The following is an 18,323-nucleotide window of genomic DNA, read 5'->3' as shown; positions in this document are numbered from 1 at the left end:
TTTGTTGTTGTGTGCCATCAAGTCAATTCTGACTCCTAGTGACCCTATATGACAGAGTAGAACTGCCCCTTATGGTTTCCTAGACTGTAATCTTTATGGGAGCAGATCTCCAGGTCTTTTCTCCCACAGAGCAGCTGGTGGGTGCAAACTGCCAACCTTTCAGTTAGCAGCTGAGCGCTAACCATTGCACAACCAGGGCTCCCTCAAATCAAGTTACAGTGTCAAATATATAATTTCAAACCAAACAAAAAGAGAAATATGAAATCAGAAGTATCTGTCTATTGATCAGTGTACAAACCATTTTCGTATAAGGAAGAAGAATCTGGGAAATCTAACTTTCCACAGATGGATGATAGGAGGAATATAGCTCAGTTTAAGGCCAAGACAAAACTTGGGGGATTTCAAGCCTAAATGAAAAACTCTGATGAAAGTCAGTGTTTCTGTGGTTGTAATTTTGTAATTATACAGTTCTCTGTGTGCCAAGGGAAATAGAAAGACTGATGTTAATGCTGGACTAGGTTGGTTGGTCTGTCTTTTTAATAACATAGCACTGATTATATTTCCAAATACACTTTTTCTTCCTTCAAAGTGATTCTTAAAGTATTTTAGATCACCTTAAGTATATATTTAGACAATTTATCTAAGATGTAGAGAGCACTGATGTAAAATAAGTAAATGTAACTTTTGTTTGGGGAGTAATAATCTCGGGAAACAGGCTAGACCATCAACTGTCAGAGATATTTCCTGAATGTCAGAATTTATGTGGACCTGGGGCAAATGTTTCCTCTTTAAAGAGTGTGTGTTCTTATTGTTGGGGGCAGAAAGGTTCTCTACTTGAGATTTGTAAAGATGTGTATCATTTTAAACACATGGCCTGATTGCTTGATAGGACAGGTAGTTTCTAACTTTAAGAAATCTGTGGTATATTGAGGAAGACTGACAAGTCATTGTCATATGTTATTATATTTAAAAGTATATAGATGCCCTAAGAACACAGACATGGGAGAGGTTTAGAAAGAGCGTGGTCAGGAGGCTTCATAGAAAAAGTGACATATGAGCTGGGCCTTGAGGAATTAGCAGAATAACACCAATATTCAGGTAAGACAAGAGCATTCTGGGTAGAGCGAATCTCAAAAAATGTTACTCCCTCCCAACCTTACCCCCATCCATTCCTTTTCTCTTTACCCTTCTTTAGTGTAAATTGAAAGAGTTCATGGCCTATTTCATGGTTCCTGTTTCTAAAACTTTTATGAGAAATTTTAATATTTACTTCTTTTTGATATAGCTTTAAGCTACAGATAACTTTATTCATTTGTTTTAGAGTGACGCCAGTGAGATTTCAGAGTCATATCTTCCAACACTTTATGCACCAGTAAACCTCACTTGTGTTTCCAAATCAGTAAACCTTAGTCTTCTCAATAGTCTTCTTAATAACTTAGGCCTTTGTTTGTCTTTAAAAAAAAAAAAGACAAGGGGTAGGGAAATGAAATAGATTAACAAATCTCCATCACCTTTTCTAAAAAGAAATGAAACGAAGTTCTGAGGAAGGTCAGCCATTAGCATTGGAAAGAAGACTGGGTTTTGAGTCAGAAAATCTGGATTTAAGTTGCAATTTTGTCACATACCAACTTTGTCTAAACCTTTCAACTTCTCTAAATTATTTTCTCTTTGATAAAAATAGAGGCAATTACAGAATGTCATAGCACCTCAGGGATTCAAATCATGTATGTAAAAGTACTTAGAAAAAACAGTACACTGCCAGGAATAACATAAGAAGTTATTATAGAGAAGATTACTCTGAATGATAGCTTTCAAATGCATTTTCAAGACAAAGTATCTGGTAAGTTTCTAATACCTGTCTCATAGAAGTAATTAGCCTAGTATATTAATCAGTAGGGTAATCCAAAGGAAACTGATAATGACACTGTATTAGTGAACAAAATAAACATAAGAGAGGATGTTTATTGTATTTGTTTACTCTTTTTTCACTGCCTTTACAGGAGAGCCTTGAATTTAGGAATTCTACGAGACCCAGGATCAGAAATTGAAGATAGACAATACCAAATAGACCTGCAGTCCATCAATATTGGTACTGCGCAATGGGATCAGCTAAAACCAGAGAAGGAAGGTGGCACAGGAGGGGTGCTAACAGAGAGTGAAAGAAATTCTCAAAATCCAGCCCTTGAGTGGAATATGGCCAGCAGGTAGGAAATGATTGAGAAAATTTCTACACTTTCTAAAATTTCATTGCCGAAAGAGTAGTTGGTGATACAATCGTTAGCGTGTCCGACCTAAGCGTTTTGCTATTGCTCTGCCTTTCATTACAAACATAAAGTAAGATTTTATAATTTTAGCTGATGATTTCGCTTGGAAACCTGCTAGTGTTACCACTGTTACACTGTAATTATTTTAAATTTGAGATTGTGTCAGCATTTCCTTAATAAACTTTTTTTGAAAAGCTTGCCATTTGATGAAAAGATCCATTTCAGGCTAAAGGGTACATCTCCGTTTTTACCTGAAATACATTGTGTTCAGGGTCAGTTGGATTTTTTTTTTTTTTTTTTTAAATCTCTCCTTTCTGTTTAGCATAATAAGGGGGGAAAGTAACAAATACTATTTGGAGTTACGTTTAAGTTAGCGTAGGGGGAAAAGCAAGAGTTTCTAGCTTTGGGCTGCTTTTCATCTACCTTAACTAAAAGCAGCTATGTTCACAGAGAACATTTTTAAAGGAGTTAGTACTGAATGTGAACTGTTAGATTTGTAGAGAGCCACTGCCAGCTTACCACAGCTATTCATGCTTCCCATCAGACAGAATTGTCTGAAAGATGAAGGTCCAAACCACATCCAAACCCATTGCCATTGAGTCTATTCTGACTCATACAGACCCTATAGGACAGAGTAGAACTGCCTCAGAGGGTTTCCAAGGCTCTGAATCTTGACAGAAGCAGACTGCCACATCTTTCTCCCATGGAGTGGCTGGTGGGTTCAAACCACCGACTTTTTGGTTAGCAGCTGAGCTCTTAAAGATGAAGATACTAGGCATTAAAGATACTTTTATATTGTAAAACTGGAGGTCTTTATGATTTTAAAAAAGTGTTAATTACTTTTCATCTGTGTTTCTATTTATAAGGTAGAATTAGTAACATCTGTTACTTATAACACAACATTGTGGTACATTGATTGGATTTTTTAAAAACATGGTGTGCAGACTCTGTTGTATGCCTTTTGCAATGCTGATTGCTCTGGTTCTCCCTTTACCACCAAAATTATATTTGTCGATGTCTTGGCAATAATGGATTATATACTAATGTCACTTGACCTAATTTATTTAACTTAATTTTTCCAATAACCCTATAAGGTAAGAACTGTTATTTTCCCTGTTTATACTTGAGGAAACTGAGGTATAAACAAGAAAAACAACTTGACTGAGAACAAATACTAAGTGGTAGTCTGGGTAGTCTATACTCCTTAACATGGCTTATAAAGTTCTTCTTCAGATGCCCATATTCTTTTATAACTTTATCTTGTTCTTCTTGTATAGAGTTTCTTCCAAGCTTCCTGAAAAGATGATATGCTCACTTGCCTATAGGCCTTTGTATGTGATCTTCTCCTTGCCTGGAACTCTCTTAACCCACCTTTTCCCTCGTCTCTTACCATCTATTAAGTGTCAGAGTATAGGTCAAGTAAGCCTTCCCTGAGTCCCCACAAGACCAGGTTAGGTGTTCCTATCATATCACTTAGCATATTATATTCTGATTGTCTATATACTTGTCTGGGTCCTGAAGACATGATCATGACCATCCTGTTCTTTAATTTATCCCTAGCACATAGTACTGTCATATTATAAAATGTATTATTGTAGCTCTCCGTTGAGAAGTGATTGGATGTGGACTGCCCCTGAGGAAGGATGTAACTTCATGTAAAGAGCTCTCTTCAGCCGAACAAGAGAAATTTCAGGAGAGAAATGCAGCTGTTCAGCCATCAGCAGGCAGTACCCCTGGCATCTGGGGGAATGAGCGTTTCAGTCCTGAAGAGATGCTGCAGTATCCACTCTACCAGACCTCACATGATATCAGGCAGCATCAAGTTCCCTCATTACTACACTTCTTCACTTCATTCAGTTTCAGATTTAGGAAGTGCCAACTTACAATACTAACAGGTCATCATTTCTTAAAAATCACGAATGCTATCATCAACAAAAGAGACAGGCCTTATTTTCCTAGGAAACTTTATGGCCATCTAGACTTAACTCAGCTACATCCCTCCTGTTCATTTTCTAATTCATTTAACAAAGACTTTTGAATGCCCAGTCTAAGTCAGGGAATGTCTTTTACACTGGAGAAACAAAATGGAATAGTTTCAAATATGAGCCTAACCTTTAAGGAGTGCAACATCCAATTGAAGAGATATACTAATTAATTACTATTAAGTGCAGTGTGGAAAGTGCTATGATAGGCACAGATATAGGATACTACACAGAAGAGCCACATCAGAATCAGGATAAACACATTCCATGCCCATAAGGAGATCTCGGGCTAGTAGATGTGTCAGACACACAAACAAAACAATTCATGCAACAGCTAACGTATGTACAAGGTAAAGAAGTTCAACAGAGAAAAAAATGGTTAATTCACTCTACAGGTGAGAGTGCAGGGAAGGTTTCACAGAGGACATGACTTCTGAGTTTGTTTCCACACAAGGGCAGGAGAGAGTAGAGGGTGTGTTCTCAGCTGAGGAAGCAGCAGATCCAAAGTCTAGAAGTATGAAACTGTGACATGTTCTATTGGCTTCTGAATACCGAGCACATAGTATCATGCTTGGCACATACCAGGTGTTTAATAAAGGTTTGGGTGAGTGAATGAAAGAGTGAATTATCAAATGATTAAGTAGAGCTAACAAGCCAAGTGATTGAATGTGTTTCTGAGATACTGGTTCAAGTGAATACAAAGTTTTAGATGTGATGTAGCATACCTCAGTTGGTTAATCTTGACAGAAGTATAAACAGAACCTTAATATAATTCTGTTTATGTTTTTGAATAGGTATTATAGATAAAATTGAAAAGATACAGATACACAATGATTTGCTTTCTTCCCTGACCAGTATTAAATGGGAACCTTTATAATGGTTTTCATTCATTCACTGTCCCCTCAGGTATATCCCTCAAATTTTATCTTTAATCATGATATATTTTTATGTGTGTGTTGGGGAGGAGGGTAGCAGGGAAGTTAAACATAGAGAATCATCACATTTTAAAACTTGTATATCTTCCACTTCCAAAAGCTTAATTTTTCAGCTGAAAAAATACATTAGTCAGGGTTCATTCAGGGCAGCAGAACGACTATGAGTATTACAGAAAAAGGAATTTATTTTAGAAATAAGACCTTATCCAGTTGTAGAAAAAGCTGGACAAGTAAGGATCTGAAAGAGGGAGTTGGGAGATCAGGGGGAAAAAGCCACTAATTAACCCTCTTGAAGCACTTGACGTGATTAAAAATACTGTGGAGCTTGCAAGGGAAACTGGGAAGCCAGGCAGGACCAACTGCTGGCATGGGACCACTAAAGAGGCTGGTGGAGAAGTCTGTGGGAGGCTGTTGCCTCTGCACCTGGGGTGGGCCTGGGGCTGCTGTTAGTCAGCAGGGCCAACAGTCAGGGAAAATGGCTGGTCACAGTGCGGGGACAGTGAGGACAAGCTGGAAACTGCTAGCACTTCTGCATCAGTGTTTTGCTGCCGTTACACCACAATGACTTTCAGAGAATATTGGCTGTTCCTCTTCCACCTTCTAAATCTCATACACAGTTCTCCTTTGGCAAACTCTAGACTTTGAACCGTTCTTAGCAAGTTGTCACAGAGCAAAATCAGTACAGGAAACTAAGTTGAAGAGGTTCCTTGGCTTGTCCAGTATCACTTAGCAACACCTAAGTCTAGAACCCTGGTTTCCTTCCTCTTAGTTTACTACTACTCAGTGCTCTGTCCTCTTATACTTAACTGAAGTTCATTGTTAGCTCGCTACATTTCTTTTCTCCTAGCAGTCATTTTTGATACATCTTGGCTTATCTAATAATCTGAGGAACTGAAGTGCTGAGAACAAAAATAACCTATCCTGATGTTTGTCATGTGCAGGTTCACCCCTAGCGTGTACAATCCAAATCACTGTTGCTGTTTCACATAGTGATGAGTGCTTTAGAGGTGGTGGTAGTGGCAGAGAGTTTATCTTGTGATTTCCTGACAGTGCTGCTAAGCCTTAATTCTCCAAGTTAATAATGATATAATTTTTCTTGTTTATAATGCTTAAAGATATAATTTGAATAGGCTTTGGAAAAACATACTTGACAAATAAATAATTTCAGTTTTTATCACAGTACTATTATTTGTTCCTATCACTGACTGTGTTTGGTTTCCTTGGATAATGTATCTTTCAAACTTGAAATATTTAAATATTTTAATACACATGTACCAAATTATGTATATTACTCTGTAGAGGTTTTTTTTCCCTACACATAGGATTTTTTTTCAATTATCATTACTGTTTGCTTGTTGCTTGTTGTCGTGGCCATCGAGTCGATTTTGACTCATAACGACCCTATATGACAGAGTAGAACTGCCCCTTCAGGTTTCCTAGGCAATAATCTTTATGGAAGCAAATTGCCAGGTCTTTTTTCCCTTGGAGCCAGTGGTAGATTCAAACCACCCCCCTTTCAGTTAGCAGTTAAGCACTTAACCATTGTGCCACCAGGGCTCCTTTCTGATACATTCAAATTCAGTCATATACTTCACAGGACTGACAATATCGAATATGTAGAAGTGTTTTCATTAAGGTCCCTGAAACATCTATTATTGACCTGACTTCTGAGAGATTGTTATTATTCCATGTGTCTTTATTTTTTATTGTCATTTTTAGAAATGAAATATTAATCAAATATTCACACTTCACAGCCCTTGCATATTTTGATTTGTGATTAATCAAACGTGAGAATTGTCCAGAACTGCATCGGAAATTGTAAATAGGAGTGTGGAAGGAAAGCAGTTTCAATAATTGACTTTTCAGCCTAAAAGTCATCACTTTTGTCTTATTAATTTGAGAAGTTATGGTAATGACTATGCAAAATGATGGTTTAGAAGTTAGTCTGGTTCTCATACCTCATAGATTAATGCCTATAATGACCTAAACCTCTTTGTGTGATTTTATAATTTCCTTAAGTCCTGTAATGGCTTTACATAGGGGAAGAGAATGTAAATTTTCCTCCTGCTTAAAGTACCTGAGAGCTAGGTGTGAAAAGTAAAGGGATCCTGATGCACTAGGAAGAAGCAGCAAGTTTCCCTTCCCAGCAGCTAGCAAGCATCTTCTTCCTACATGTTGGCTGAGGGTGTCGTGTAGCAACCTGAAAAAGTGGCACAGACATAAAAGGACAAAGATCCTATCTGCCCAGTCTTAGTCTTCTTTGTATCTTAGCATAATTACTGGCAGACAGCAGGTACTCAAAAAATCAGAAAATGTTTCAGTTGAATATAATCATCATAGTTGTTGTTAGGTGCAGTTGAGTTGGTACAACTCATAGTGACCCTGCGTACAACAGAATGAAACGCTGCCCGGTCTTGTGCCATCCTCACAGTCGTTGTTATGCTTGAGCCCATTGTTGCAGCCACTGTGTCAATCCATCTCACTGAGGATGTTCTTTTTCGCTGACCCTGTACTTTACCAAGAATGATGTCCTTCTCCAGGGACTGGTCCCTCCTGACAACATGTCCAAATTATGTTAAGACGTAGTCTCACCATTCTTCCTTCTAAGGAGCGTTCTGGTTGTACTACTTCCAAGACAGATTTGTTCGTTCTTTTGGCAGTCCATGGTATATTCAATATTCTTTGCCAACACCATAATTCGAAGGCATCAGATCTTCTTCGGTCTTCCTTATTCATTGTCCAGCTTTTGCATGCATATGATGCGATTGAAAAGACCATGGCTTGGGTCAGGCACACCTTCCTCTTCAAGGTGACATCTTTGCTTTTAGCACTTTAAAGAGGTCTTTTGCAGCAGATTTGCCCAATGCAATGTGACTTTTGGTTTCCTGACTACTGCTTCCATGGGTGTTGATTGTGGATCCAAGTAAAATGAAATCCTTGACAACTTCAATCTTTTCTCTGTTTATCATGATGTTGCTTATTGGTCCAGTTGTGAGGATTTTTGTTTTCTTTTTGTTGAAGTGTAGTCCATACTGAAGGCTATGGTCTTTGATCTTCACCAGTAAGTGCTTCAAGTCCTCTACACTTTCAGCAAGAAAGGTTGTGTCATATGCATTGTTTATGAGTCTTCCTTCAATCCTGATGCCCCTTTCTTCTTCATATAGTCCAGCTTCTCAAATTATTTGCTCAGCATACAGACTGAATAGGTATGGTGAAAGGATGCAACCCTGACACACACATTTCCTGAATTTACTTGTTCTGTCCAAACAACTGCCTCTTGATCTGTGTACAGGTTCCTCATGAGCACAATTAAGTGTTCTGAAATTCCCATTCTTTGCAGTGTTATCCATAATTTGTTACCACCCACACAATCGAATACCTTTGCATAGTCAATAAAACACAGGTAAAGTTCTTTCTGGTATTCTTTACTTTCAGCCAGGATCCATCTGATATCAGCAGTGATATCCCTGGTTCCATGTCCTCTTCTGAAGCTGGCCTGAATTTCTGGCTGTTCCCTGTGGACATCCTGCTGCAGCTGCTTTTCAGTGATCTTCAGCAAAATTTTACTTGCGTGTGATATTAATGATACTGTTGGATAACTTCCACATTCGGTTGGATCACCTTTCTTGAGAATAGGCATAACTATGGATCTCTTCCAGTTGGTTGGCCAGGTAGCCGTCTTCTACACTTCTTGGCATAGATGAGTGAGCACTTCCAGTGCTGCATCTGTTTGTTGAAACATCTCAATTGATAATCAGTGAATTCCTGGAGGCTTGTTTTTCACCAATGCCTTGAGTGCAGCTTGGATTTCTTCCTTCAGTACCATCGGTTCCTGATCATATGCTACCTCTTGAAATGGTTGAATGTCGACCAATTCTTTTTGGTATAATGACTCTGTGTATTCCTTCCATCTTCTTTTGATGCTTCCTGCATTGTTTAATATTTTCCCCATAGAATCCATCACTATTGCAACTCAAGGCTGAAATGTTTTCTTCTGTTGTTTCAGCTTGAGGAATGCTGAGCGTGTTCTTCGTTTTGGTTTTCTATCTCCAGCTCTTTACACACGTCATTATAATACTTTACTTTGTCTTCTCGAGCCGCCCTTTGAAATCTTCTGTTCAGTTCTTTTACTTCATCATTTCTTCCTTTTACTTTAGCTACTCGACGTTCAAGAGCAAGTTTCAGAGTCTCTTCTGACATCCATTTTGGTCTTTTCTTTCTTTCCTGTCCTTTTAATGACCTCTTTCTTCATGTATGGTCTCCTTGATGTCATTCCACAACTCATCTGGTCTTCAGTCATTAGTGTTTAACGTGTCAAATCTATTCTTGAGATGGTCTCTAAATTCAGGTGGGATGTACTCAAGGTCGTGCTTTGGCTCTGATGGACTTGTTCTAATTTTCTTCAGTTTCTGCTTGAAACTTGCATATGCGCAATTGATGGTCTGTTCCGCAGTCAGCCCCTGGCCTTGTTCTGACTGATGATATTGAGCTTTTCCATTGTCTCTTTCCACAGATATAGTCGATTTGATTCCTGTGTATTCCATCTGGTGAGGTCCATGTGTATCGTTGCCATTTATGTTGGTGAAAAAAGGTATTTGCAATGAAGAAGTCATGCAAAATCTACCATGCGAATCTCCAGTATCATTTCTATCACCAAGGCCATATTTTCCAACTACTGATCCTTCTTCTTTGTTTCCAACTTTCTCATTCCAGTCACCAGTAATTATCAGTGCCTACTGATTGCATGTTTGATCAATTTCACACTGAAGAAGTTGGTAAAAATCTTCAATTTCTTCATCTTTGGCCTTAGTGGTTGGTGTGTGAATTTGAATAATAGTCATATTAACTGGTCTTCCTTGTAGGCGTATGGATATTATCCTATCACTGACAGCAGTGTACTTCAGTTGTCATTCCCAGCATAGTAGACCATATGGTCGTCCGATTCAAAATAGCCAATACCAGTCCATTTCAGCTCACTAATGCCTAGGATATTGATGTTTATGCATTCCATTTCATTTTTGACGATTTCCAATTTTCCTAGATTCATACTTCATACATTCCACGTTCCAATTATTAATGGATGTTTGCAGCTGTTTCTTCTTATTTTAAGTTGTGCTGCATCAGCAAATGAAGGTCCTGAAAGCTTGACTCCATCCACATCATTAAGGTCAACTCTAATTTGAGGAAGCAGCTCTTCCCCAGTTGTCTTTTGAGTGCCGTCCAACCTGGGGGGCTCATCTTCCAGCACTATATCAGACAGTGTTCTGCTGCTATTCATAAGGTTTTCACTGGCTAATTCTTTTCAGAAGTAAACTGCCGGGTCCTTCTTCCTAGTTTGTCTTAGTCGCGAAGCTTAGCTGAAACCTGTCTGCCATGGATGACCCTGCTGGTATCTGAGTACTGGTGGCATAGCTTCCAGCATCACAGCAACACGCAAGCCCCCACAGTACGACAAACTGACAGACGCGTGGGGAAAAAGCATAGGTAGAACATATAAATTTTATACATTATCCCATATAATACTGTGAATAATCTGCTTGCTATATCAATACATGGTATTAAAGCTTTAAAATGAAATAAAATAAAATCTCCTAATCCTCTGTCCCTTGGTGGATTCCTATTTATATCCTCAATATATAGTTTGTAATGTTCTCTTCTCTGAGAAACTCAACAGTCCCCCAGTTTCTCCCTCCTCCATGAAGTTTATTTTGGAGTTTCTTCTTGGAAAAAGGACTATTAAGTAAAATTGGATGCAGGAGTTCCAGATCATAGATATAAATAACTGGAAACTATGGCCAGAGCTGTTATCTCAATGAACATTTCAGTAAAATTGATTGCTAATATTGCAATATAGATATGCTTATAAAACTGTCCATTTGAGGTTATAATAAATGTAACACTCATGATTTCCATCACAAATATATTAACTGTTAGTTTTTTTAGTTGTTTTTAGTTTGTTTGTTTGTTTTAGGGGGAAGAGTCTTTTTTTTTTTTTTTTTTTTTGAGTAAAGAATTAGAAGATTTTAACACTACTTAATTTTACCAAACTAAAATTTTACTGACATTTTATTTAAATGTACCTTAAAAAATCATCCTCATATCAGGTTGCAGTTCTTGTAGCACTAGTCTTCCATAGCTCTCCTCATATCCCACATGCTAGCTGTAAGGTAGGGAATCTTTCCTCTAGTAATTTTAATATCTTTTCTTCATCTTGGATGATCACCTCTTTCACCAAGATATGTCTAATTGTGGATTTATTGTGTTTATCTAATTCATGTCTTTCATAATATACATTTGTCTTTTCAAATTAATAACTTGTTTTAGTTCAGTGCCTTGAGGTAAAAGGTTAAGTTTCCTGATGAGTGTTACCACACCTCACTATACTTTTCTTATCATTATACTTATCCCATTTTATGATTATTTTGTTTACTTCTCTCTTCCTGCTAAAGTGACCTACATGAGAACCAATACTACATATCCAGTTTTGCCATTGTATTCCTAGCACCTAACAGAGGGCCCACCCAGCACCATAGTTGGCACTCAGTCCATGTTGCTTAGATTTCAGAGAATGATAAGAGCTATGAAAATAATATGAGTATACAATATGATCAGAGTAACTGGGAGAATTCCTTAGATTGAGGCTCAGGAAGGGCCTCTTCTAACACCTGAATGACAAGAATGAACTATCCATGCAAAGACCCATGGAGGGTTTCTGGCAAGAACGTTGTAGACAGAGCCAAGACCCCGAAGTGGGACTGAGCTTAGCACGACTGAGGATCATGCCTGACTAGAAGGAGAGAAGTATTAGAAGGTATTATGAGTAGGGAAGGGCTAAATCATGAATGGTCTTATAGGTCAAGGGAAGTTTGGATTTTATTTTAGCAATTGAGGATCACGCCTGACTGGAAGGAGATAAGTATTAGAAGATATTATGGGAAGGGAAGGGCTAAATCATGAATGGTCTTGTAGGTCAAGGTAAATTAGGATTTTATTTTAATTGTATTAGAAAGTCATTGGATAGTGTTCCTCTTAAAGATTGGCCTAAATTAATTTAAACCCATAACTAAATATTTGATTTTTAAAATGACTATATTTAAATTATATGTCTTTACAACTCTCATTAATGTAGAAAATGAGGAATCTGAGGAATAGGTATGTTGCCATTATTGTTGGTTGCCATTGAGTCAATTCCAACTCATGGCCAACCCCATGTGTGCAGAGTAGAATTGCTCTATAGGTTTTTCAAGACTGTGATCTTTTGGAAGCAGATCGCCAGGCCTGTCTTCCAGTGTGCCTCTGGGTGGGTTCGAACCACTAACCTTTCGTCTAGAAGTCAAGTGTTTAACCATTTGCACCCCCCAGGGACTCCTTAGGAATAGGAATAGTTAATCAAATTATAATCAATCATTTTTGAAATAGCAGCTTGTTTAAAATAAATGTTTGTGCATATTATTGTTTTTCATATTTAGGAATAACCACTTTAAAGGATCATCTCAGTTGATTATCACAAGTTTTAACTATCTTCTGGAATTAAAGCTTAGCTGTAATACCATACCAAGAGAGTCTTCATGTTACATAATAATCTTCCTGCATACACACAGACCATGTAACATTTCTGATCTTATCTTTTTGTTGGAATATTTTACAAATCTTGGTATCATTTTTCTTCTTCTGGTCTTTCATAATATGCAAATTTTGAAGTATGGCTATCGAACAGCTTCAATATTTCCCACAAAATTTATGGCAGGACAGAAGAAACTTAGTGTGAATATACTGAGTCCAAGAAGAACAATCACAGCTTTCCCATGAGTAGGTGACATACATCTGTATCTTCTTGCTTGTAACAATTTCAGAGACATATTCTTTACCTTATTTACAATCTGCTCCTTCCAAAGCTTAACAGAATAGCTTTTAACACGTTATTTTCCTGTTATTAGATTAGAGCCTTATGATTGTCAGTGTTTTGTTATCTTCAAACTGGATTTAGTAAATTTCTGTGGGCATAATCCTCTGTACCGCAACCTCTTGAATTATCCTCAGCAAAATTTTACTTGCATGTGATATTAATGATATTATTTAGTAATTTCCACATTCTGTTGGATCACCTTTCTTTGGAATGGGCACAAATATGGATGTCTACCAGTCAGTTGGCCACTTAGCTGTCTTCCAAATTTCTTGGCATAGACAAGTGAGCACCTCCAACGCTGCATCCGTTTGTTGGTATTCCATTGATATTTCATCAATTCCTGGAGCCTTATTTTTCACCAGTGCCTTCAATGCAGCTTGGACTTTTTCCTTCAATACCATCAGTTCTTGATCATATGGTACCTCCTGAAATGGCTGAATGTCGACCAGTTCTTTTTGATACACTGACTGTGAATTCCTTCTATCTTCTTTTGATGCTTCCTGCATTGTTCAATATTTTCTGCATAGAATCCTTCAAAATTGCAACTCGAGGCTTGAATTTTTTCTTCAATTCTTTTAGTTTGAGAAATGCCAAGCGTAGTCTTTCCTTTTGTTTTTTAACTCCAGTTCTTTGAACATTTCATTATAATACTTTGTGTCCTCAAGCTACCCTTTAAAATCTTCTGTTCAGCTCTTATACTTCATTATTTCTTCCATTCACTTTAGCTACTCTTTGTTGAAGGACAAGTTTCAGAGTCTCTTCTCACATCCATTTTAGTGTTGTCTTTCTTTCCTGTCTTTTTAATGACCTTTTGCTTTCTTCATGTATGATGTCCTTGATGTCATTCCACAGCTTGTCTGGCCTTCAGTCTTTAATATTCAATGGTACTGAATAATAGATACAAATAATTGAACAGTGTCTTTGTCTCTGTTTCACCAAGATATGTCTAATTGTGGACTTTTTGTATTTGTGCTCCCTGAATCTGTGGGTTCAGGTATTTCATCAATTCTTAGAAATTCTCACTCATTTTGAGCCCTTTTGATTGATTGTATTATCTCATTTTTGGGTGGTATATAAATATACCAGTTTGGCCCCTTCATGTCTCTTAGTTTTTCTTTTTTGAATTTTCCATATTTAAACTTACTTGAATACATTCCTGGAATTTTCTCAAATCTATATTCTAATGTACTAATTCTCTCTTAAACTGTATCTAAAATTCTGTTCATCTTGTCTATTATGTATTTAAATTTACTAACTACTTTTTTATTTCTAGAAGTTTTATTTGGTTGTTTATCAAATCTGCTTTGCTTTTTTCTGATAGTGTCCGTTTTCCCATGTTTTTTATTCCATCCTGTAAAACCAAAAAAACCAAACCCACCGCTATTGAGTCAGTTTACACTCATAGTGATCCTATAGGACAGAGTAGAACTGCCCCATAGGGTTTCCAGCTCTGTAAATCTTTACGAAAGCACTCTGCCACGTGTTTCTCCCATGGAGCGACTGGTGGCTTCAAACCTTTCGGTTAGCAGCCAAGTGCTTTAACCACTGTGCCACCAGGGCTTATATTCTACCCTATATGTCAGTAATAATTTTAAACATTCATTATTGTTCATATGTGGTAATTCTGTTATCAAAATTTCTTGATATTGGGTTCTAATTATCCTTGTGCTAATAAATGAATTTATACCCTCAAGATAACAATTTGTAATGTTCTCTTCTTTGCAAAACCTTCAGTAATCCCCTAGTCTCTCCCTCCTCCATGACGTTTATTTTGGAGTTTTTCCTTGGACAAATGTCTATTAAGTTAGAATTAGATGCAGCAGTTCCAGATTGTGGCTTTAAAAAACCGGCAGCTATGACCAGAGCTATTATTCCAGTGAACATCTCAGTAAAATTGACTCGTGATATTTCAGTATAGGTATGCTCGTAAAAATTGCCCTTTCGAGGTTATAATAAATGTAAATAAATTTGTAAAACATATATATATATATATAGTATATCAAATAATCTGTGACTTTTGTTTTCAGTGGGCTTTGAGAGAATGCTGTTTTATTCTGGTTTGAGGGCATATTTTTCTGGAAGGGTTTTGTATCTGCTTCTGCCAGATGCCCCAGGGTTATCAAAGGCCTGATACTACTTTTATGTAAATAACTCAGAATGGGGATTCCTGGACTTCTCATACAATATAAATTAAAGCCCTTTTCCCCACAACCCACATGAGGAATTTCTCATATTTTTAATTTTCTGAGGAGATCTCTGTTTTTTTCAACAAGTCCTAATGCCAGAATAGACAAACTTCCTCGTTCTTCCCTGTTTCTGATGGGCAGATGTTTTTCTGACCCTTCAAGGGCCCCAGTTTTACTTGACAGCTCATTTCAAAATCCTTGCCTATTAGAGATCTAAAGATTAGCCTGTTAACTCAGTATGGCATTAAAAATCTAATCCCCTTGTTTATTTAGAGTGGCTAAGAACCTCCGTCGTTAAAAACATCATTAATACTTTGGGATTTAGTTCTCTCTTGGGTATTTTTACCCTAGACTATTGTCTATTAAAGTATTGCAGTAATTTAGTTCTTGTAGTTGTTTCCTCAGGGGTTTAAAATTTTTTTTTCTTTTGAATTCATCCTTGAAAATATTTGAAATACACAAAAAGGTTTTAATGATACTTTTAAATGTTTATTATTACCTCATATATGTACCAGCGATAACACAAAGAAAAGTTAGCAATATGGCCAGAAAAACTATAGTTTTATAGAACTTTTGACTTATTTAAATTCTGTTTTGATTTCTGAGGTCATAAGTCTTTTATATGTTGTGTTACTGATTTAATTTGTCACATAGTAAAAAAAAAGTATGATATAGATAAGTACTTTTTTTTCCATCAGTATTTTAGTTAATATTTGCTTTTATTCGGTTTCCTGACATCTTTTCCATTTTAAGATATTTTAATACCTCATATGTTTTAGCACTCCCTTATGAGAGCACATTATATGTTGCATGTTTCTCACATTTGGTCGTTTTATGGAATTTAAGCTATAATTATGATGTCTCTAAGGATCTCAGTTCTTCTATATTCACAGATTTTTAATACTTCTTCCTGTTACCCTTTACTCACCAGATCTCTTAATTCTTTAAAATTGACTTTCTTGAAATCTAATACTTACGTGTCACAGAATGATGATCCAGTTTGCTTTTTTGGCAGACACTGTATAAAGCTCTGCCCATTGCAAAGTTCAGCAAAAGATACCAGCATTCTCTAGACTACTCTAATAGAGAAAGCTGCAGAAAGACTTGAGTTTTATCTAGGCGTTTTCATGAGATAACTTACGCCAACTCTCTGATCTCAACTCTGTCTTTGTATAATGTAAGGGAATAATAGGGACATATTTATAAGGAATATTAAATTAATGGTTCCAAAGTACCTTTGAAGTATTGCTTGCTGGTAAACTATAAAATTGTATTTTATAATGAAAACTAAGAATATGGATAGTGAACTTAAAGATCTTTACCAGCACAAGCTCTGGTTTCTCAATAATTTTTTCACTTTCATCTTCTACCATGTATGCAGTACTTCCTTTGAATTTCTTAAAAATTTTGAACATAGATTAGAAATATTCTGCTAAATAATTGATCAAAGGTAAGACTGTGACAATTTAAAGTAGGGGCTGAAAGCTGCCCTGTTGTCAGCTTGCCCTCCGTGTCCAATTTTGTGAGCTTTGTTCCCACTGAGTAGCCTTAGCCCAGTCCCTAATCCTCATTTCCTCATAGGAAATAGGGTCTAGGAATAGTCTGTACTTCACATACAGGGTTGTTGGGAGAAAGCATTCAATATCGAACTCACAAAAGCAATTTCACAGACTGTAAAGGCAGTAATAATTCATGAAGCCATCAAAATTGTTACTCATTTAAAGTAGTGGTTCTTAGGGTTTTAATAAACAAGTCAAAGATTAAGAGGATATGCTTATAAACCGAATGAGAATGGAATGATGGCAGTTGTCTAATAGAGTGTTAGAAGTATTAAAGATAGGAAATTAAGAATTGTCACAAAAATGGTAAGATTATTTTTAGTAGCAAAAGAAATTATAAACTACTTGCAAGAACAAAAGGAATTAAAAATAGAAAAGTAATTTGTGAAGCGGTCCTGGGGTGAAGCTAATATAGAGTCATTTATATCTGTATCACTTAGTGTTTTGTTTGTTACTATCTTTTATATATCTTATGGAATTGAAGGTAAGAAACTCTGACTAAAATGTATATAAAATAGGCACTCCCAGAATAATAATGTGTTTTTTTTCATGCATGTTTACAGTACACCGATTTGTACAAATTTAATGAGAATTATCCTTGAAGAAATGAAAGGGTTTATAATTTTTTACCTTATCTTTTAGCATAAGGAGGCATCAAGAAAGGAGAGCAATTTTGACTCCAATTTTGACAGATTTTTCTGTCCGAGTAACTGGAGCACCTGCCATCGTTTTCAACAAAATAATTTCTCCAGAAAATTTACATACTGAGGTTAGTACATAATTTAAATCTTAAATCAGTCTAAGTAAGGAGCAGCACCTCTTTGTATGTTATGGTTCTCACAGTTTCACCTCATGAGATTTCAGATTAGCTCGTGAATAGCAGTACTGTAGCTAATATTTATTGAATACTTTCTAGGCATCAGGTACTGTCAGTTATTGCTTTCCATGTAATAACCCATTTAATCCTGATAATATTACAATCAGTAGCTACTGCTACCATCCCATTTTATAGATGAGAAAAGGAGACATAGAGAGGCTAGCCAACTTGTCCAAATTTTCACATGTATGAATCCAAATGGCCTGGCTCCAGACCCTACACTTTTAACCTCTACAACCTCTTTCTGATGAAAACAACAATAATACTAACATAAAACAGCATTCTTACATGAATGACTTACATAGAGAAATCGTCATGGATTACCTTATTTAGTCTTCACACCATCCTTATGAGATAGATAATATTAGTATCCATATTTTATAGATAAGGAAACTGAGGTTAAAAGAGGTTAAATAAGGATGCCCTTTATCACCACTCCTATTTAACATTGTGCTGGAAGTTCTAGCTAGAGCAATAAGGCAACAAAAAGAAATAAAGGGCATCCAAATTTGTAATGAAGAAGTTAAATTGTCCCTGTTTGCAGATGATATGATACTATACATAGAAAACCCTAAAGACTCCACGAGAAATCTACTGGAACTAATAGAAAGATT

At 36.6% G+C, this 18,323-nt stretch overlaps 1 protein-coding gene across 8 annotated transcripts in view; it reads left to right on the top strand.

The window, feature by feature from the left end:
- Positions 1 to 18,323, top strand: part of VPS13B (vacuolar protein sorting 13 homolog B) — an 866,934-nt gene that overhangs the window by 526,668 nt on the left and 321,943 nt on the right. For all 8 annotated transcript variants that reach the window (XR_002823075.1, XM_023726045.1, XM_023726044.1 and 5 more), the window contains 2 exons: positions 2,001 to 2,204; positions 17,475 to 17,601. Coding sequence is in view for 7 of the 8 variants with exons in the window: in XM_023726045.1 (XP_023581813.1) it covers positions 2,001 to 2,204; positions 17,475 to 17,601 (331 nt within the window). In the remaining variant the exon portion in view is untranslated. The remainder of the gene's footprint in view (positions 1 to 2,000; positions 2,205 to 17,474; positions 17,602 to 18,323) is intronic.

Source organism: Trichechus manatus, unplaced genomic scaffold (assembly GCF_000243295.1).
Source record: "Trichechus manatus latirostris isolate Lorelei unplaced genomic scaffold, TriManLat1.0 scaffold00009, whole genome shotgun sequence".
In the NCBI taxonomy this organism is placed as follows: Eukaryota; Metazoa; Chordata; class Mammalia; order Sirenia; family Trichechidae; genus Trichechus; species Trichechus manatus.
This window is presented reverse-complemented; position numbering and strand designations above follow the sequence as displayed.